Here is a 19,877-nt window from a genome sequence, read left to right as displayed (position 1 = left end):
GGCATCAGTCTCTGCAGATATACTCCTATTATGCTTCAGTAAGAGGTTGTGAGTTTTTGTCACTCAGCTTATATTTGCCACAGGGGGGCATATAAGTCGCCTCCTAATTTAGTTTAAAATCATATCTGGCTTTAACTGAGTGTTTATAGCGTCCTTCTTTGCCTCCTACTCCAAGTACAACTCAGGGGCATCCCTTTAATTAAAAAAATGATGATCTTTAAACCAAAGCATTATGTATCCATGTGGTTATTTTTAGTGGTAAGATAGTTGTATATATTGGTTGGTTGGTTGGTTGGTTGGTTGGTTGGTTGGTTGGTTAATTTAAATAAATGTATGGATGCCTTATATGCTAACGTGTTTTTGTACTGAAAATATGCATAACTGTTTTCATACTTCTTGCTTCATCCTAAATAATAATAATAATCATCATCATCATCATCAGTATACCCTTGCACCTAATGTTTTAAGATCTAAAAGGCAGAATCTTTGGTGAATGCAATGGAACTCTGCCAGCACACACAAATAAAGCAGTATAAACACACATCCTGTGGCTCTGACAATAAGCACAGGTTATGTAATGGCATGGACTCAGCACCAGCATGTCTCATGGCTCACTACAGTCCAAGGGAAGTGCTCATCATTCATCCGTACATCATTGCTTTGCTGATTCATACTGATTCAGCTTCCAGACTGCACCACTTAGTGACAGAGGGGTGAGGACACAGGGAAACTGACACAACTTTTTGTCGTTACCATTCACATTTGTGTGTCATTATTGTAAATTCAGAAGCTGAGAAATATTTATTTACAATTTGCAAGTTTCATTTAATATCAGTTATTATTATTTATTTTCCCCATATTTATGACAAAGTGGTTCATTCCAGATAAAAGTGGGACAGCCCGGAAGTCTGCAAGAATGTATCACAGGCAGCTGAAACAGATATTCAGCCTGAGTCGAAGTGTGCATTTGCTAAATGGTATGGGCCAAGCTCGCAGGATGATGACAGAGAGCACGATCCAGGAAAGCAGGAGCATTCATTCCAGTCACATCCCTACCACCCATAACGTCCCAATGAGGGTGCTGATCAGACCCATCCCATCTGTCCTAGAGGAGAGTAAGGTTCAGAGTCTTATGGAAACCCTCCAGGTAATGATACCACGATTTGCCTGTAATAGTTTCTGACTGTTAGTAGTGTCCTTTCAGTTTTGTCCTACTGATGAGCAGAGCACACATCCTCGTGGTATAGCAGATTTTATGAATTGAAACTGTACATGCCTATAACAGTATGAGCACACATATGCAGATGTGTGTAGTCTCCCTGCATCTGGATGAGCAGAAAAGAAGCATTGGAACATAAGCCAAGTACATGTATGCGCAAGTGCAAGCATTTGCAGACCAGGAAAAAGATGCGTAAAGTCTGGAGAAAGTTGTATTATTGCGGATGATGATGACAGTACTAGTTAGCCACTTGAGACTGGCAAAGTGTGATCTCTCCATTTGCACTTATTAGCTTGGCCAGATTATGCTTTGTGAGTGTTTTAAGTACATTTCTCTAACGTCCTAGTGGATGCTGGGGACTCCGTAAGGACCATGGGGAATAGACGGGCTCCGCAGGAGACTGGGCACTTTAAAGAAAGATTCAGTACTATCTGGTGTGCACTGGCTCCTCCCTTTATGCCCCTCCTCCAGACCTCAGTTAGAATCTGTGCCCGGCCAGAGCTGGGTGCTCCTAGTGGGCTCTCCTGAGCCTGCTAGAAAAGAAAGTATTTTGTCAGGTTTTTCATTTTCAGAGAGCTTCTGCTGGCAACAGACTCTCTGCTACGAGGGACTGAGGGGAGAGAAGCAAACCTACTCATGGCAGCTAGGTAGCGCTTCTTAGGCTACTGGACACCATTAGCTCCAGAGGGATCGAACACAGGTACCTAACCTTGATCGTCCATTCCCGGAGCCGTGCCGCCGTCCCCCTCGCAGAGCCAGAAGTACAGAAGCAGCAGAAGCATGAAGACATCGAAATCGGCGGCTGAAGACTCCTGTCTTCACTTAAGGTAGCGCACAGCACTGCAGCTGTGCGCCATTGCTCCCACAGCACACCGCACACTCCGGTCACTGTAGGGCGCAGGGGGGGAGGGCGCCCTGGGCAGCAATTAATTACCTTTTTGGCAAAAATAGACATATATACAGTCTGGGACTGTATATATGCCCGAGCCCCCGCCATTTTTTACACATTAAAGCGGGACAGAAGCCCGCCGCTGAGGGGGCGGGGCCTTCTTCCTCAGCACACCAGCGCCATTTTCTCTTCACAGCTCCGCTGGAAGGACGCTCCCCAGGCTCTCCCCTGCAGTATTCAGGTGCAATAGAGGGTAAAAAAGAGAGAGAGAGGGGGGGGGGGGCACATAAATTTAGGCGCAGAGATATATTTAACAGCAGCTACGGGGTAAACACTAAGGTACAGTGTAATCCCTGGGTTATATAGCGCTGGGGTGTGTGCTGGCATACTCTCTCTCTGTCTCCCCAAAAGCCTTTGTGGGGTCCTGTCCTCAGTCAGAGCATTCCCTGTGTGTGTGCTGTGTGTCGGTACGCCTGTGTCGACATGTTTGATGAGGAAGGATACGTGGAGGCAGAACAAGTGCAGCTGAGTGAGGTGTCGCCGCCGACGGTGCCGACACCTGATTGGATGGATATGTGGAAGGTGTTAAATGATAATGTAAACTCCTTGCATAACAGATTGGATAAAACTGTAACCTTGGGACAGTCAGGGTCTCAACCCATGCCTGATCCTACAGCGCAGAGGCCGTCAGGGTCTCAAAAGCGCACACTATCCCAGATAGTTGACACAGATGTCGACACGGAATCTGACTCCAGTGTCGATGACGATGAGGCAAAGTTGCAGCCTAAAATGACTAAAGCCATCCGCTACATGATTGTAGCAATGAAGGATGTATTACACATTTCTGAGGAAAATCCTGTCCCTGACAAGAGGATTTATATGTATGGGGAGAAAAAGCATGAAGTGACTTTTCCCCCTTCACATTAATTAAATGAATTATGTGAAAAAGCGTGGGATTCCCCTGACAGGAAGGTGATAATTTCCAAGAGATTACTTATTGCGTATCCTTTCCCGCCAACGGACAGGTTACGCTGGGAATCCTCCCCTAGGGTAGACAAGGCGTTGACACGCTTGTCTAAGAAGGTGGCCCTGCCGTCTCAGGATACGGCCGCCCTAAAGGATCCTGCGGATAGAAAGCAGGAAGCTATCCTGAAGTCTGTTTATACAACCGACTCTAAAAAACACATGGAGGTCTTACCTTATAAGGGTGAGGAATTATTTGGGGACGGTCTCTCGGACCTAGTTTCCACAGCTACGGCTGGGAAGTCAAATTTCTTGCCTTATGTCCCTCCACAGCCTAAGAATGCACCGTATTACCAAATGCAGTCCTTTTGTTCTCAGAAGAGCAAGAAGGTCAGAGGTGCGTCCTTTCTTGCCAGAGGCAGGGGTAGAGGAAAAAAGCTGCACCATGCAGCTAGTTCCCTGGAACAAAAGTCTTCCCCGGCTTCCACTAAATCCACCGCATGACGCTGGGGCTCCACAGGCGGAGCCAGGAGCCGTGGGGGCGCGTCTCCGACATTTCAGCCACCAGTGGGTTCGCTCACAGGTGGATCCTTGGGCTATACAAATTGTGTCTCAGGGATACAAGCTGGAATTCGAGGTGACGCCCCCTCACCGTTACCTAAAATCGGCCTTACCAACTTCCCCCATGGAAAGGGAGATAGTGTTGGCGGCAATTCACAAACTTTTTCTCCAGCAGGTGGTGGTAGAGGTTCCCCCCCTTCAACGGGGAAGGGGCAGTGATCGCAAAAACGCGCTATAGCGCGTTTTTTACCCGTTTTTGAAGACACGGGACTCAAGTTTACAAAGTGGGCGGGTCCCCGGGGACGCGCTCCTCATTCCGCCAATCTGTAAGGGGGATTTGTTTAACTGACATGCAGGCCCCGTGCTGAATGATATAAAGAGGAGGTGGAGCCAGTTTCCCCTCCTCTTTGGCGCCAGGCTGCTTGCAGAGGAAGGGTGACTCGGTGTCCGTAAGTTTATAGTGCGGATGGGGGACGGGGGTTGCCACAGGGACTCTGAGAGGTGCTGGCAATTATGTGCAGGGATCAGAGTCCGTGATCTAGTGGGTAAAGCTGGGCAAAGTGCCTGGGGCTTCCCGCGGTGCCGTCTGAGGCAGTGGCCGCGCTACCGCACTTGCTTTGAGAGAACACATCAAAGGCAAGAGCGGTAGCGCGGCCACTGCCTCAGACGGCACCGCGGGAAGCCCCAGGTACTTTGCCCAGCTTTACCCACTAGATCACGGAGGACGCCGATCCCTGCACGTGTGGTGCGTTCCCTGTCTGTGTCCCTGTGTCTGCTACGGCCCGGGGGGGGGGGGGACGACGGTGATTACTGCAGTGTGCCTCAGTGCTCTTACCTGGTGCAGTGTGCCTCAGTGCTCTTACCTGGTGCAGTGTGCCTCAGTGCTCTTACCTGGTGCAGTGTGCCTCAGTGCTCTTACCTGGTGCAGTGTGCCTCAGTGCTCTTACCTGGTGCAGTGTGCCTCAGTGCTCTTACCTGGTGCAGTGTGCCTCAGTGCTCTTACCTGGTGCAGTGTGCCTCAGTGCTCTTACCTGGTGCAGTGTGCCTCAGTGCTCTTACCTGGTGCAGTGTGCCTCAGTGCTCTTACCTGGTGCAGTGTGCCTCAGTGCTCTTACCTGGTGCAGTGTGTATAACATGCTCTACCGGGCGCATTGTGTATAACGTGCTTTACTGGGCACATTGTGTATAACGTGCTGTACCTGGTGCATTGTGTATAACGTGCTGTACCTGGTGCATTGTGTATAACGTGCTGTACCTGGTGCATTGTGTATAACGTGCTGTACCTGGTGCATTGTGTATAACGTGCTCTACCTGGTGCAAAGTGTATAACGTGCTGTACCTGCCGCAATATGTATAAAGTGCTCTACCTGGCGCAGTGTGCATAGGAGGTTCTACCTGGTGCAATGTGTATAAACGGCACTACTGTGTGGTGTAATGTGAATTGGCACTATTATGTGGTCACGCCCCTTCCCCACGAAGCCACGCCCCTAAAATTTTGTGGCGCGCATTCCCTCTGCTTTGCGGTCTGGGAGGTGGGACACCAATTCACTTCCTGCCTAATGTTACACAGCCCAGCAGCATTGTCACCCCCATCACCCCAGCTTGCAACACTTTTGTAGTGTCCAAACAAGATTAAGTTTAAAAGAACCTTCATTCCGATGGGACCCAGAAAAAGACCGGTAGGACCCCAATTTTCAAAAGTGAGGGGTCCCTGGGACCCACTTTTTTTTGGGCTCAGCGCGATCACTGAAGGGGCTACTATTCCACTATGTTTGTGGTACCGAAACCGGACGGTTCGGTCAGACCCATTTTATATTTAAAATCCCTGAACTTTTATCTGAAGAAATTCAAGTTCAAAATGGAATCGCTCAGAGCGGTCATTGCAAGCCTGGTAGAGGGGGATTTTATGGTGTCTCTGGACATCAAGGATGCTTACTTGCATGTCCACATTTATCCGCCTCATCTGGAGTACCTCAGGTTTGTGGTACGGTACTGTCATTACCAATTCCAGACGTTGCCGTTTGGCCTGTCCACGGCACCGAGAGTTTTTACCAAGGTGATGGCGGAAATGATGGTGCTCCTTCGGAAGCAAGGGGTTACAATTATCCCATACTTGGACGATCTCCTCATATAGGCGAGGCCCAGGGAGCAGTTGCTGATCAGCGTAGCACACTCCCAGGAAGTGTTGCATCAGCACGGCTGGATTCTGAACATTCCAAAGTCGCAGCTGATTCCTGCGACGCGTCTGCCCTTCCTGGGCATGATTCTGGAAACAGACCAGAAGAAGGTGTTTCTCCCGGAGGAGAAGGCTCAGGTGCTCGTGACTCTGGTCAGAGACCTCCTAAATCCAAAACAGGTGTCGGTGCATCACTGCACACGAGTCCTGGGAAAGATGGTGGCGTCATACGAAGCCATTCCCTTCGGCAGGTTCCATGCGAGGATCTTTCAGTGGGATCTGCTGGACAAGTGGTCCGGATCGCATCTTCAGATGCATCGGATGATCACCCTGTCCCCCAGGGCCAGGGTGTCTCTTCTGTGGTGGCTGCAAGGTGCTCACCTCCTCGAGGGCCGCAGATTCGGCATACAGGACTGGGTCCTGGTGACCACGGATGCAAGCCTCCGAGGGTGGGGGGCAGTCACTCAAGGAAGAAACTTCCAAGGGCTGTGGTCAAGTCAGGAGACTTGTCTGCACATAAATATCCTGGAGCTACGGGCCATATACAACGCCCTGAGTCAAGCGGAGCCTCTGCTTCGAGACCAACCAGTGCTGATTCAGTCAGACAACATCACGGCAGTCGCTCATGTAAACCGCCAGGGCGGCACAAGAAGCAGGGTGGCAATGGCGGAAGCCACCAGGATTCTTCGTTGGGCGGAGAATCACGTGCAAGCACTGTCAGCAGTGTTCATTCCGGGAGTGGACAACTGGGAAGCAGACTTCCTCAGCAGACACGACCTCCACCCGGGAGAGTGGGGACTTCATCAAGAATTCTTCACGCAGATTGTAAATCGATGGGAACTGCCACAGGTGGACATGATGGCGTCCCGCCTCAACAAAAAATGAAAGAGGTATTGCGCCAGGTCAAGGGACCCTCAGGCGATAGCTGTGGACGCACTGGTGACACCGTGGGTATTCCAGTCGGTCTATGTGTTTCCTCCTCTTCCTCTCATACGCAGGGTACTGAGAATCGTAAGAAAAAGAGGAGTGAGAACAATACTCATTGTTCCGGATTGGCCAAGAAGGACTTGGTACCCGGAACTGCAAGAAATGCTCACAGAGGACCCATGGCCTCTGCCTCTCAGACAGGACCTGTTGCAACAGGGGCCCTGTCTGTTCCAAGACTTACCGCGGCTGCGTTTGACGGCATGGCGGTTGAACGCCGGATCCTAGCAGAAAAGGGCATTCCGGATGCAGTTATTCCTACGCTGATAAAGGCTAGGAAGGACGTGACCGCAAAACATTATCACCGTATATGGCGAAAATATGTTGCTTGGTGTGAGGCCAGGAAGGCCCCTACAGAGGAATTCCAGCTGGGTCGATTCCTGCACTTCCTACAGTCAGGTGTGACTATGGGCCTAAAATTAGGGTCCATAAAGGTCCAGATTTCGGCCCTATCCATTTTCTTTCAAAAAGAACTGGCTTCACTGCCTGAGGTACAGACGTTTGTTAAGGGAGTGCTGCATATTCAGCCTCCTTTTGTGCCACCAGTGGCACCTTGGGATCTTAACGTGGTCTTGGGTTTCCTGAAATCCCACTGGTTTGAGCCACTTAAGACAGTGGAGCTAAAGTATATCACGTGGAAAGTGGTCATGCTGTTGGCCTTAGCCTCAGCTAGGCGTGTGTCAGAATTGGCGGCTTTGTCATGTAAAAGCCCCTATCTGGTTTTCCATATGGATAGGGCAGAATTGCGGAGTCGTCCGCAGTTTCTGCCAAAGGTGGTGTCATCTTTTCATTTGAACCAACCCATTGTGGTGCCTGCGGCTACTCGTGACTTGGAGGATTCCAAGTTGCTTGATGTAGTCAGGGCTTTGAAGATCTATGTTGCCAGGACGGCTGGAGTCAGGAAAACTGACTCGCTGTTATCCTGTATGCATCCAACAAGTTGGGTGCTCCTGCTTCAAAGCAAACCATTGCTCGCTGGATCTGTAACACGATTCAGCAGGCTCATTCTGCGGCTGGATTGCCGCATCCAAAATCAGTGAAAGCCCATTCCACAAGGAAGGTGGGCTCTTCTTGGGCGGCTGCCCGAGGGGTCTTGGCATTACTGCTTTGCCGAGCTGCTACTTGGTCGGGTTCAAACACATTTGCAAAATTCTACAAGTTTGATACCCTGGCTGAGGAGGACCTGGTGTTTGCCCATTCGGTGCTGCAGAGTCATCCGCACTCTCCCGCCCGTTTGGGAGCTTTGGTATAATCCCCATGGTCCTTACGGAGTCCCCAGCATCCACTAGGACGTTAGAGAAAATAAGAATTTACTCACCGGTAATTCTATTTCTCGTAGTCCGTAGTGGATGCTGGGCGCCCGTCCCAAGTGCGGACTTTCTGCAATACGTGTATATAGTTATTGCTTAACAAAGGGTTATGGTTATGTAGCATCGGTTGAGTGATGCTCAGTTGTTGTTCATACTGTTAACTGGGTAAGTTTATCACAAGTTGTACAGTGTGATTGGTGTGGCTGGTATGAGTCTTACCCTGGATTCCAAAATCCTTTCCTTGTAATGTCAGCTCTTCCGGGCACAGTTTCCTTAACTGAGGTCTGGAGGAGGGGCATAGAGGGAGGAGCCAGTGCACACCAGATAGTACCTAATCTTTCTTTAGAGTGCCCAGTCTCCTGCGGAGCCCGTCTATTCCCCATGGTCCTTACGGAGTCCCCAGCATCCACTACGGACTACGAGAAATAGAATTACCGGTGAGTAAATTCTTATTTTTATTTAGCTTTTTTGTGCATACTATAGTAAGTGGTAAGCTGTGTCTTCCGTATAGTAACCCTTTCACACCCTTTCAGATATAAAGCAAAAACCCATATTTTCTTTTCCTATGAACATGTATTGACCCGGGTATTTGCTATGTGCGAACAGAAGTGTCCCGGTTGAAGTCCGGGGTCCAATATCCTACTCTATACCAGGGATTTTCTCGGGTGTGACCTGGGTCATCTGTAGTGTGAATGCATCCAACCTGGGTTAATGGCCGTACACACTGGCGGAATTGCCGCCGAGATGCCCGACGGTTGTTACGGCCGACGGACGACCCGGCGGTGGTGGGGAGGGGGGTGACGGGGAGGAGGGGGGGAGGGGGGATGTGAAGTTTCTTCACTACCCCCGTCACCCGGCCCCATAGCCCTGCATGCTAATATGGATGAAATTGTCCATATTGGCATGTATGTCTAAACGACCCAGCACCAATGATGAACGAGCGCGGGGTTGTGCATCATTCAATATTGGTGCCTACACACTGAAAGATATGAACGATATCTCGTACATTAATAAACGAGATCGTTCACATCTTTCAGTATTATTGCTAAGTGTGTAGGGCCCATTAGAAGAAAAGTGTCTGGCTGTTCGGCTAATGGCTATAACATAACCCAGCTAAGTTTAGACTATTACACAGCAGACTGGGCAAATGCTGTATAAAGTACTTACAGGAAGTTCACACACAAGAAGAGTAGCTCTGGAACTGAGGAATGGTAATACTGGCTGATAGCTGGGTGTGGGAGGGGAGGATACGGTCGTTAGGTCGACACAACTTACGCCGACAGTCATTAGGTCGACCACTGAAGGTCGACATGGGCATTAAGTAGACATGTACTAGGTCGACAGGTCAAAAGGTCGACATGAGTTTGTCACCTTTTTTATTTTTTTACTTTTTCATACTTTACGATCCACGTGGACTACAATTGGGAACGGTAACCTGTGCCGAGCACAGCGGTAGCGGAGCGAGGCACCTTTCCCGAAATATGGTGAGCACTAATTGGGGTTCCCCGTCACTTTACATAGAAAACGACACCCAAAAAAGTCCAAAAACTCATGTTGACCTTTTCACCTGTCGACCTAGTACATGTCGACCTCATGCCCATGTCGACCTAGTGCATGTTGACCTAATGCCCATATCGACCTTCAGTGGTCGACCTAATGGCTGTCGACCTAAGTTGTGTCGACCCAACGACCCATACCCGGGAGGGGGAATGTGAGTGGGATGACCTTAGTAAGAAAAAATAAAAAATAATGACCTAGTTAGCAGCACAGCTTTATAGCAAAATGTGTTTAACTAGGAAATAAAACCACATTTCTCTAACGTCCTAGTGGATGCTGGGGACTCCGTCAGGACCATGGGGGATTAGCGGGCTCCGCAGGAGACAGGGCACATCTAAAAAGCTTTTTAGGTCACATGGTGTGTACTGGCTCCTCCCCCTATGACCCTCCTCCAAGCCTCAGTTAGGTTTTTGTGCCCGTCCGAGAAGGGTGCAAACTGGATGGCTCTCTTAAGGAGCTATTTAGTAAAGTTTTTTTTTTAGGTTTCTAATCAGTGATTCCTGCTGGCGACAGGATCACTGCAACGAGGGACTTAGGGGAGAGACTGGCAACTCACCTGCGTGCAGGAGGATTGAAGTCTTAGGCTACTGGACACTGAGCTCCAGAGGGAGTCGGAACACAGGTCAGCCTGGGGTTCGTCCCGGAGCCGCGCCGCCGATCCCCCTTACAGACGCTGAAGAAAGACGGCGGAACGGAGGTCCGGAAACAGGCGGCAGAAGACTTCACAGTCTTCAGAGAGGTAGCGCACAACACTGCAGCTGTGCGCCATTGTTGTCACACGGCTCACTGACACGGTCACGGAGGGTGCAGGGCGCTGCTGGGGGCGCCCTGGGCAGCAATATAAATACCTATTTGGCAAATAAATACATCACATATAGCCATTAAGGCTATATGTATGTATTTTAACCCAGGCCAGTTATTAAAAAACCGGGAGGAAAAGCCCGCCGAAAAGGGGGCGGAGCTTATTCTCCTCAGCACTCAGCGCCATTTTCCTGATCAGCTCCGCTGGTGAGGAAGGCTCCCACTCTCCCCTGCACTGCACTACAGAAACAGGGTTAAAAGAGAAGGGGGGCATAAATTGGCGATATAATGATATATTAAGAGCGCATATATAGAAACAACACCTTCTAGGGTTGTTATATACATTATAGCGCTTTTGGTGTGTGCTGGCAAACTCTCCCTCTGTCTCCCCAAAGGGCTAGTGGGTCCTGTCCTCTATCAGAGCATTCCCTGTGTGTGTGCTGTATGTCGGTACGTGTGTGTCGACATGTATGAGGAAAATGTTGGTGAGGAGGCGGAGCAAATTGCCTGTAATGTTGATGTCACTCTCTAGGGAGTCGACACCGGAATGGATGGTCTACTTATGGAATTACGTGATAATGTCAACACGCTGCAAGACGGTTGACGACATGAGATGGCCGGCGGACAAATTAGTACCGGTCCAGGCGTCTCAGACACCGTCAGGGGCTTGTAAAAACGCCCATTTACCTCAGTCGGTCGACAGACACAGACATGGACACTGACCCCAGTGTCGACGGTGAAGAAACATACGTAATTTTCCTTTAGGGCCACGAGTTACATGTTAAGGGCAATGAAGGAGCTGTTACATATTTCTGATACTACAAGTACCACAAATAAGGGTATTTTGTAGGGTGTGAATAAACTACTTGTAGTTTTGCCTGAATCAGATAAATTAAATGAAGTGTGTGATGATACGTGGGGTTCCTCCGATAGAAAGTTATGGGCGGTATACCCTTTCCCGCCAGAAGTAAGGGCGAGTTGGGAAACACACCTTAGGGTGGATAAGGCGCTCACACGCTTATAAAAACATGGCGTTACCGTCTCTAGATACGGCCGCCCTCAAGAAGCCAGCTGATAGGAAGCTGAAAAATATCATGACAGTATATACACACATACTGGTGTTATACTACGACCAGCAATCGCCTCAGCCTGGATGTGCAGCGCTGAGGGGGCTTGGTCGGATTTCCTGACTGAAAATTTTGATACCCTTGACAGGGACAAGATTTTATTGACTATAGAGCATTTTAAGGATGCATTTCTATATATGCGTGATGCGCAGAGGGATATTTGCATTCTGGCATCAAGAGTAAATGTGATTTACATATCTGCCAGACGAAGACACGACAGTGGTCAGGTGAGGCAGATTCCAGACGGCATGTGGAAGTATTGCCGTATAAAGGGGCGGTCCATCGGACCTGGTGGCCATGGCAACAGCTGAAAAATCCACTTTTTGTTACCCCGAATCACATATCGGCAAAAAAGGACACAGTCTTTTCAGTCTCAGTCCTTTCGTCCCCATAGGGGCAGGCGGGCAAAGGCCAGTCATATCTGCCCAGGGGTAGAGGAAAGGGAAGAAGACTGCAGCAAGCAGCCCATTCCCAGGAACAGAAGCCCCTCACAGCTTCTGCCAAGTCCGCAGCATAACGCTGGGGCCGTACAAGCGGACTCAGGTGCGGTAGGGGGTCATCTCAAGAGTTTCAGTACGCAGGGGGCTCACTCGCAAGGGAACTCCGGGATCCTACATGTAGTATCCCAGGTGTACATTGGAAATTCGAGACATCTCCCCCTCACACAATTCACAGGCTGTATTCCCAGCAGGTGATAATCAAAGTACCCCTCTTACAACATGGAAGGGGGTAGTATTCCACACTATATTGTGGTACTGAAGCCAACCGGCTCGGTGAGATCTGAAATATTTGAACACTTACATACAAGCGTTCAAATCAAGATGGAGTCACTCAGAGCAGTGATAGCGAACCAGGAAGAAGGGGACGATATGGTGTCACTGGATATCAGGGACGCTTACCTACAGGTCCAAATTTGCCCTTCTCACCAAGGGTACTTCAGGTTCCTGGTACAGAACTGTCACTATCAGTTCAGACGCTGCCGTTTGGGTTGTCCACGGCGCCCCGGGTCTTTACCAAGGTAATGGCCGGAATGATGATTTTTCTTAAAAGGAAACATGGACGCTTTCCTGATAAGGGCAAGGTCCAGAGAACAGTTGGAGGTCGGAGTAGCACTATCTTAAGTAGTTCTACGTCAGCACGAGTGGATTCTAAATATTCCAAAATCGCAGCTTTTTCCGATGACACGTCTACTGTTCATAGGGATGATTCTGGACACAGTCCAGAAAAACGTGTTTCTCCCAGTGGAGAAAGCCAGGGAGTTATCCGAGCTAATCGGGATCCTCCTAAAACCAGGAAAAGTGTCAGTGCATCATTGCACAAGAGTCCTGGTAAAAATGGTGGCTTATTACGAAGCAATTCCATTCGGCAGATTTCCCGCAAGAACTCTTCGGTGGGATCTGCTGGACAAATGGTCCGGATCGCATCCTCAGATGCATCAGCGGATAACCCTATATCCAAGGACAAGGGTGTCTCTCCTGTGGTGATTACAGAGTGCTCATCTTCTAGAGGGCCGCAGATTTGGCATTCAGGATTGGATGCCGGTGACCACGGAGGCCAGCCTGAGAGGCTGGAGAACAGTCACACAGGGAAAAAATTTCCAGGGATGTGTGATTAAGTCTGGAGAATTCTCTCTGCATAAATAAGCTTAGAGCAAATTTATAAGGCTCTAAACTTAGCAAGACCTCTGCTTCAAGGTCAGCCGGTATTGATCCAGTGGGATAACATCACGGCAGTCGCCCACGTAAACAGAAAGGGCGGCACAAGAAGCAGGAGGGCAGTGACAAAACTGCAAGGATTTTTCGCTAGGCGGAAAATCATGTGATAGCACTGTCAGCAGTGTTCTTTCCGGGAGTGGACGACTGGGAAGCAGACTTCCTCAGCAGGCATGACCTCCACCCGGGAGAGTGGAAACTTCATAGGGAAGTTTTTCAGCATGATTGTGGACCGTTGGCAAAGACCAAAGGTGGACATGATAGCGTCCCGCCCGAAAAACGGGACAGGTATTCCGCCAGGTCATGAGACCTTCAGGCGATAGCTGTGGATGTTCTGGTAACACCGTGGGTGTACCAGTCAGTGTATGGGTTCCCTCCTCTGTTTCTCATAACCAAGGTATTGAGAATTATAAGACATAGAGGAGTATGAACTATACTAGTGGCTCCGGATGGGCCAAGAGGGACTTGGTACCCGGAGCTTCAAGAGATGCTCACAGAGGACTAAGGGCCTGGGGTGCTAAGACGGGACTTGCTTCAGCAAGTACCATGTCTTTTCCAAGAATTACCGCGGCTGCGTTTGACGGCATGGCGGTTGAATACCGGATTCTGCAGGGAAAAAGGCATTCCATAAGAGGTCATACCTACCTTGGTCAAAGCCAGGAAGGAGGTGACCGCACAACGTCATCACCACATGTGGTGAAAATATGTTGCGTGGGTAAGGCCAGGAAGGCTCCACGAAGGAAATTCAACTAGGTCGATTCTGCACTTCCTGAAAACAGGAGTGTTTTGAGCCTCAAATTGGGGTTCATTAAGATTTAAATTTCGGCCCTGTAGATTTTCTTCCAGAAAAAATTGACTTCAGTTCCTGAAGTCCAGATTGTAAAGGGTGTATTCCATATACAGTTCTTTTGTGCCTCTAGGGGCACCGTGAGATCTCAACATAGTGTTGGGATTCCTTAAAATCATATTGGTTTGAACCGCTCAAATCTGTGGATTTGAAATATCTCACATGGAAAGTGACCATGCTGTTGACCAATATCTCACATGGAAAGTGACCATGTTGTTAGTCCTGGCCTCGGCCAGGCGATTGTCAAAAAGAATGGGCGGTTTTGTTTTACAAAAGCCCATATTAGAATTTTCCATTTGAACAGGGCAGAACTGGGACTCGTCTTCAGTTTCTTCCTAAAGGGGTGTCAGCGTTGTCACCTGAAACAACCTATTGTGGTGCCTGCGGCTACTGGGGACTTGGAGGACTCCAAGTTACTAGACGTTGTCAGGGCCCTAAAAATATATATATATATATATATATATATATATATATATATATATATATATATATATATATATATATATATATATATATATATATATATATATATATATATAATATATATATATATATAGTTAGGACGGCTGGAGTCAGAAAGTCTGACTTGCTGTTTATATTGTATGCACCCAACAAGCTGGGTGCTCCTGCTTCTAAGCAGTCTATTGCACGCTAGATTTGTAGTACAATTCAGCTTGCACATTCTGTGGCAGGCCTGCCACAGCCGAAATATGTAGATGCCCATTCCACAAGGAAGGTGGCCTCATCCTGGGCGGCTGCCCGAGGAGTCTCGGCATTATAACTTTGCCGAGCAGCTACGTGGTCAGGGGAGAACACGTTTGTAAAATTTTACAAATTTGATACTCTGGCTAAAGAGGACCTGGAGTTCTCTCATTCGGTGCTGCAGAGTCATCCGCACTCTCCCGCCCGTTTGGGAGCTTTGGTATAATCCCCATGGTCCTGACGGAGTCCCCAGCATCCACTAGGACGTTAGAGAAAATAAGAATTTACTTACCGATAATTCTATTTCTCGTAGTCCGTAGTGGATGCTGGGCGCCCATCCCAAGTGCGGATTGTCTGCAATGCTTGTACATAGTTATTGTTACAAAAATCGGGTTATTACTATTGTTGTGAGCCATTTTTTCAGAGGCTACTTCGTTTTGTTATCATACTGTTAACTGGGTTCAGATCACAAGTTGTACGGTGTGATTGGTGTGGCTGGTATGAGTCTTACCCGGGATTCAAGATCCTTCCTTATTGTGTACGCTCGTCCGGGCACAGTACCTAACTGAGGCTTGGAGGAGGGTCATAGGGGGAGGAGCCAGTACACACCATGTGACCTAAAAAGCTTTTTAGATGTGCCCTGTCTCCTGCGGAGCCCGCTAATCCCCCATGGTCCTGACGGAGTCCCCAGCATCCACTACGGACTACGAGAAATAGAATTATCGGTAAGTAAATTCTTATTATTTGCTATTAACAAATATCAAGAGCTGAATAATACACATGAAAGAGTCTCCTTTAAATACACCCCAAATTCCAGGGCAGACCGGGGGTTCAGTGTGAACGCATCTTGCCCAAGAATTTAGACCTGGGTCATACCTGTGTAGGCCCCAGGTCTGATACCTGATAGGGGTACTATTCTCTGGTTATCTTGTATCAATGCCAAAAAATTGTTTAATCGTAGTATGTAAAGCCCAACCTGAAAAACATATAGCTTTAAAAAAAAAAAAAAGATATTATTCCAAGTTTTAATAGTTTTTGCTCTAAACAAAGAAATGACAAGATAAACCATCATGGCTGCCAGTCACTGGATGCACAGTATACGATTATCTGCCCAATCTTTCTGGTTGGAACAAAAATCTGGTAATGTATGGGAGCAAATGACAATCAGCCATTTGCTCCCAAAAGCCAGAAAATGGACAAAAATGGTTGTTTAGATAAATTGGTTAAATCAAATAGATTTAACTAATTTGTCTGTTTTCAAGGTTTGGGAGCAAATGGTCAATTGTCTTTTGCTCCTATACATTACCAGACTGGAACACTGATATAAATCATTGCTGGGTATTTATTCATGTGTTCCTTTTATTCCCTTGACAATCTGATTTTAAGATTAACTCTTCGTTCTCATGCAGGAAAATATGAAATCACTCAGCTATTTTCTTTCACTGCAACTTGTGGGGCATAATTTATATATAAAATACCTACTGGTATACTAATCCAAATTTATAGTGCATATTAATACAATTTCTCTGTTATTTTTATTTTGTTTTTAGTGAACCTGTTGTCTAAACATCCAATCTGTGGGCTGAGCCATTATTTGAGAATCTGGCTTCACAATTCACAAGGAATAAGTGACTATGGGGGACATTTACTAAGCAGTGATAAGAGCGGAGAAGTGAGCCAGTGGAGAAGTGCCCATGGCAACCAATCAGCACTGAAGTAACACCTATCATTTGCATACTATAAAATTATACTAAATTAGAGCTGCTGATTGGTTGATGGGGCAATTTCTCCACTGGCTCACTTCTCCGCTCTTATCACTGCTTAGTAAATGTCCCCCTATGTGATTAACTACTGTTGTTTTATTCAGCCCTTTATATTACAGCTTTTCTAATCAATGATGCTATATAGGTGTCCACACAGTGCAAGCCCGTATTACTCTTGTCTAAGGGGGTAATTCAGAGTTGATCGCCAAATTTGTTAGCAGTTGGGCAAAACCATGTGCACTGCAGGTGGAGCAGATATAACATTTGCAGAGAGAGTTAGATTTGGGTGGGTTATATTGTTTCTGTGCAGGGTATATACTGGCTGCTTTATTTTTACACTGCAATTTAGATTTCAGACTGAACACACCCCACCCAAATCTAACTCTCTCTGCACATGTTATATCTGCGCCCCCCCCCCCCCCCCCCCGCCTGCAGTGCACATGGTATTGCCCAACTGCTAACAAATTTGCTGCTGCAATCCACTCTGAATTACCCCCTAAAGCCACTGCATGATTTCTGCCTTGGGATCAGTATCTTCAAACCTTAGCTTTGACTACCAAGTAAAGTAGAGCTATTGTTACTTTCAATACGTACAATAATTGTATACTTACAATATAAAAAGGATGACAGAAAATGTGAGGAATCTGAGAGATTTTAACATTCCACACTTAAGGGGAGTTGTATCAAACCTGTGAGAGAGATAAAGTGGAGAAGTTACCCATAGCAACTAATGAGCTTTTAACGGTCATCTCATGTACTATGCACTACTATTGGCAGTTTTCTCTCTCTCGAAGGTTTGATGCATTTCTCCTTTATTGAAAAAGACTGCACATATCTTATTTGGGGGCTTGCCGAATGTATCTATAGGTTGCTCTAAAATGTTTCACAATGTTAAAGTGAGAATGTAACATGTTCTACTACAGGAGGATGCAGACCTGGTGCCACCAATAGATGTTCTCTGGATCAAAGGCCGGAATGGAGGGGACTATTTCTATTCCTTTGGGGGATGTCATCGTTATGCAGCTCATCAACGGCTCAACAAGGAAACTATTGCAGCCAAAATCATCCAGACTTCTATCAGTGACCTACGCACATACCTAGGTTCCAGTACGCCAGACTTGCAATAAGATAAATGGACTTGCGGTATGGCTACTAGGAAATCACAGCTTTGTTCAAAGACAATAATGGGACAAGATTTTCCCAGATCCGAACTATGAAGGAAGATTTCATAAATAGAAAAAAAATGCAAAAAGTATTCATATAGACCCTTATTTTTTTAATCTGATAGAACAACCTGTATACAGTATAATACTTCATAATATACCAAATGATGACAATGCATATAATGTGTGAACTAATTCAAATATGGTGTAAAAGGTGATCCTAATGTCATTGATTTAGTGTCCAAAGCTTGATTATTATTATTATTATTATTATTATTATTATAAGGAATTCAACACCCCTACTGTAAATTATTGGTTTTTATATGGTCTTGGAACTCCTCAATTACTTATAATATCCTTGTAGTAATTTACAGTAGTGTACTGCATACATTATACTAAGTTGTTGTTTTTTTTAGTCAATTGAAATGAAAATTAGGCCCAGATTTATCCAGAGTGATAAATTGTATGGTGATAAAGTAGCAACCAATCAACTCCAAACTGTCATTTTTCCAACACAGTCTGTAACATGGCAGTTAGGAGCTGATTGGTTGGTACTTTATCACTGTGCAATTGATGACTCTCCAAGGCTTGATAAATATGGGCCCCTGTATTTTCTTGACTTAATTTAATTTACATAAAAATAGGTGCTGCTAATTGATCATTCATGAGCCATTTAATGTATTAGAATTATTTTATTATAATTTTCACTTATTATACTGGAATTTCAAATTCAGAGATAAATAAAACGAATTCTATTGATATTCCAGAATATACCGTTCTAAATGTACAGTATATATTTATTATATTATTTCATGCAGTTTTTCCATAGTTCCAAGTACTTTGAAAGGGGTATATGAAAGGTTGTTGGTGTACTCCCTACATCTCCAACCTCCTCTCCCTTCATACTCCCTCCCGCCCCCTACAGTCGGCCAATGACCGTCGCCTCTCCTCTACCCTGGTCACTGCTTCCCATGCTCGATATCCAAGATTTTGCCCGTGCTGCACCCCTTCAGTGGAACGCGCTCCCCCGCTCCATTAGACTATCCCCGACCTTGCAAAACTTCAAACGGGCACTGAAAACCCAACTATTCATCAAAGCATACCCTTTCCGATGCATAACCTAGTCCTGAGGCTGCTCCTCCATCTCCCTGCCTCATGCCTTGACCATCTCTTCTTTGCTTACACCCTGCCATCAGGCTACCTCCTGCCTGCTTACACCTCATGTCATCTGTCTGTCGCCCCTTCCTACCAGATTGTTAGCTCCTCAGAGCAGGGCCCTCTTTCCTCTTGTTGTCAAAACCCTCTTCTTGACATATTTCTCTCACAGCTCTCCCCTACTCAGCGACCATCTTTACCCACTTTTTCTCCTGCTGGTAAAGGCTCATCTCTATCTGTGGCCACCAGCTCCTAGTAGTGCGCTGATCACTCCCTCGCTACTTATATCTAAGCTGTATTATGTTGTGAGAATTGTGGTGCTCATTGTTACCTGTACTCTGTTTGTTATTTATTTTCTCTGACGTCCTAAGTGGATGCTGGGGACTCCGTCAGGACCATGGGGATTAGCGGCTCCGCAGGAGACAGGGCACAAAAGTAAAAGCTTTAGGATCAGGTGGTGTGCACTGGCTCCTCCCCCTATGACCCTCCTCCAAGCCTCAGTTAGATTTTTGTGCCCGGCCGAGAAGGGTGCAATCTAGGTGGCTCTCCTAAAGAGCTGCTTAGAGTAAAAGTTTGTTAGGTTTTTTATTTTCAGTGAGTCCTGCTGGCAACAGGCTCACTGCTACGAGGGACTTAGGGGAGAGAAGTGAACTCACCTGCGTGCAGGATGGATTGGCTTCTTAGGCTACTGGACACCATTAGCTCCAGAGGGAGTCGGAACACAGGTCTCACCCTGGGGTTCGTCCCGGAGCCGCGCCGCCGACCCCCCTTGCAGATGCCGAAAAGTGAAGAGGTCCAGAAACGGCGGCAGAAGACTCTTCAGTCTTCATAAGGTAGCGCACAGCACTGCAGCTGTGCGCCATTGTTGTCAGCACACTTCATAGCAGCGGTCACTGAGGGTGCAGGGCGCTGGGGGGGGGGGGGGCGCCCTGGGCAGCAATGATAGTA

At 47.2% G+C, this 19,877-nt stretch overlaps 1 protein-coding gene across 1 annotated transcript; it reads left to right on the top strand.

Annotated features, from left to right (window-relative positions):
- Positions 1-888: 888 nt before the first annotated feature.
- Positions 889-18,535, top strand: SRXN1 (sulfiredoxin 1). The gene is made up of 2 exons (XM_063959119.1): positions 889-1,147; positions 17,535-18,535. Exons 1-2 carry the CDS (start codon positions 917-919, stop codon positions 17,736-17,738), a joined length of 435 nt encoding a protein of 144 aa, XP_063815189.1. The 5' UTR covers positions 889-916; the 3' UTR covers positions 17,739-18,535.
- Positions 18,536-19,877: the final 1,342 nt, after the last annotated feature.

Source organism: Pseudophryne corroboree, chromosome 3 (genome assembly GCF_028390025.1).
Source record: "Pseudophryne corroboree isolate aPseCor3 chromosome 3, aPseCor3.hap2, whole genome shotgun sequence".
Lineage (NCBI taxonomy): Eukaryota > Metazoa > Chordata > Amphibia > Anura > Myobatrachidae > Pseudophryne > Pseudophryne corroboree.
This window is presented reverse-complemented; position numbering and strand designations above follow the sequence as displayed.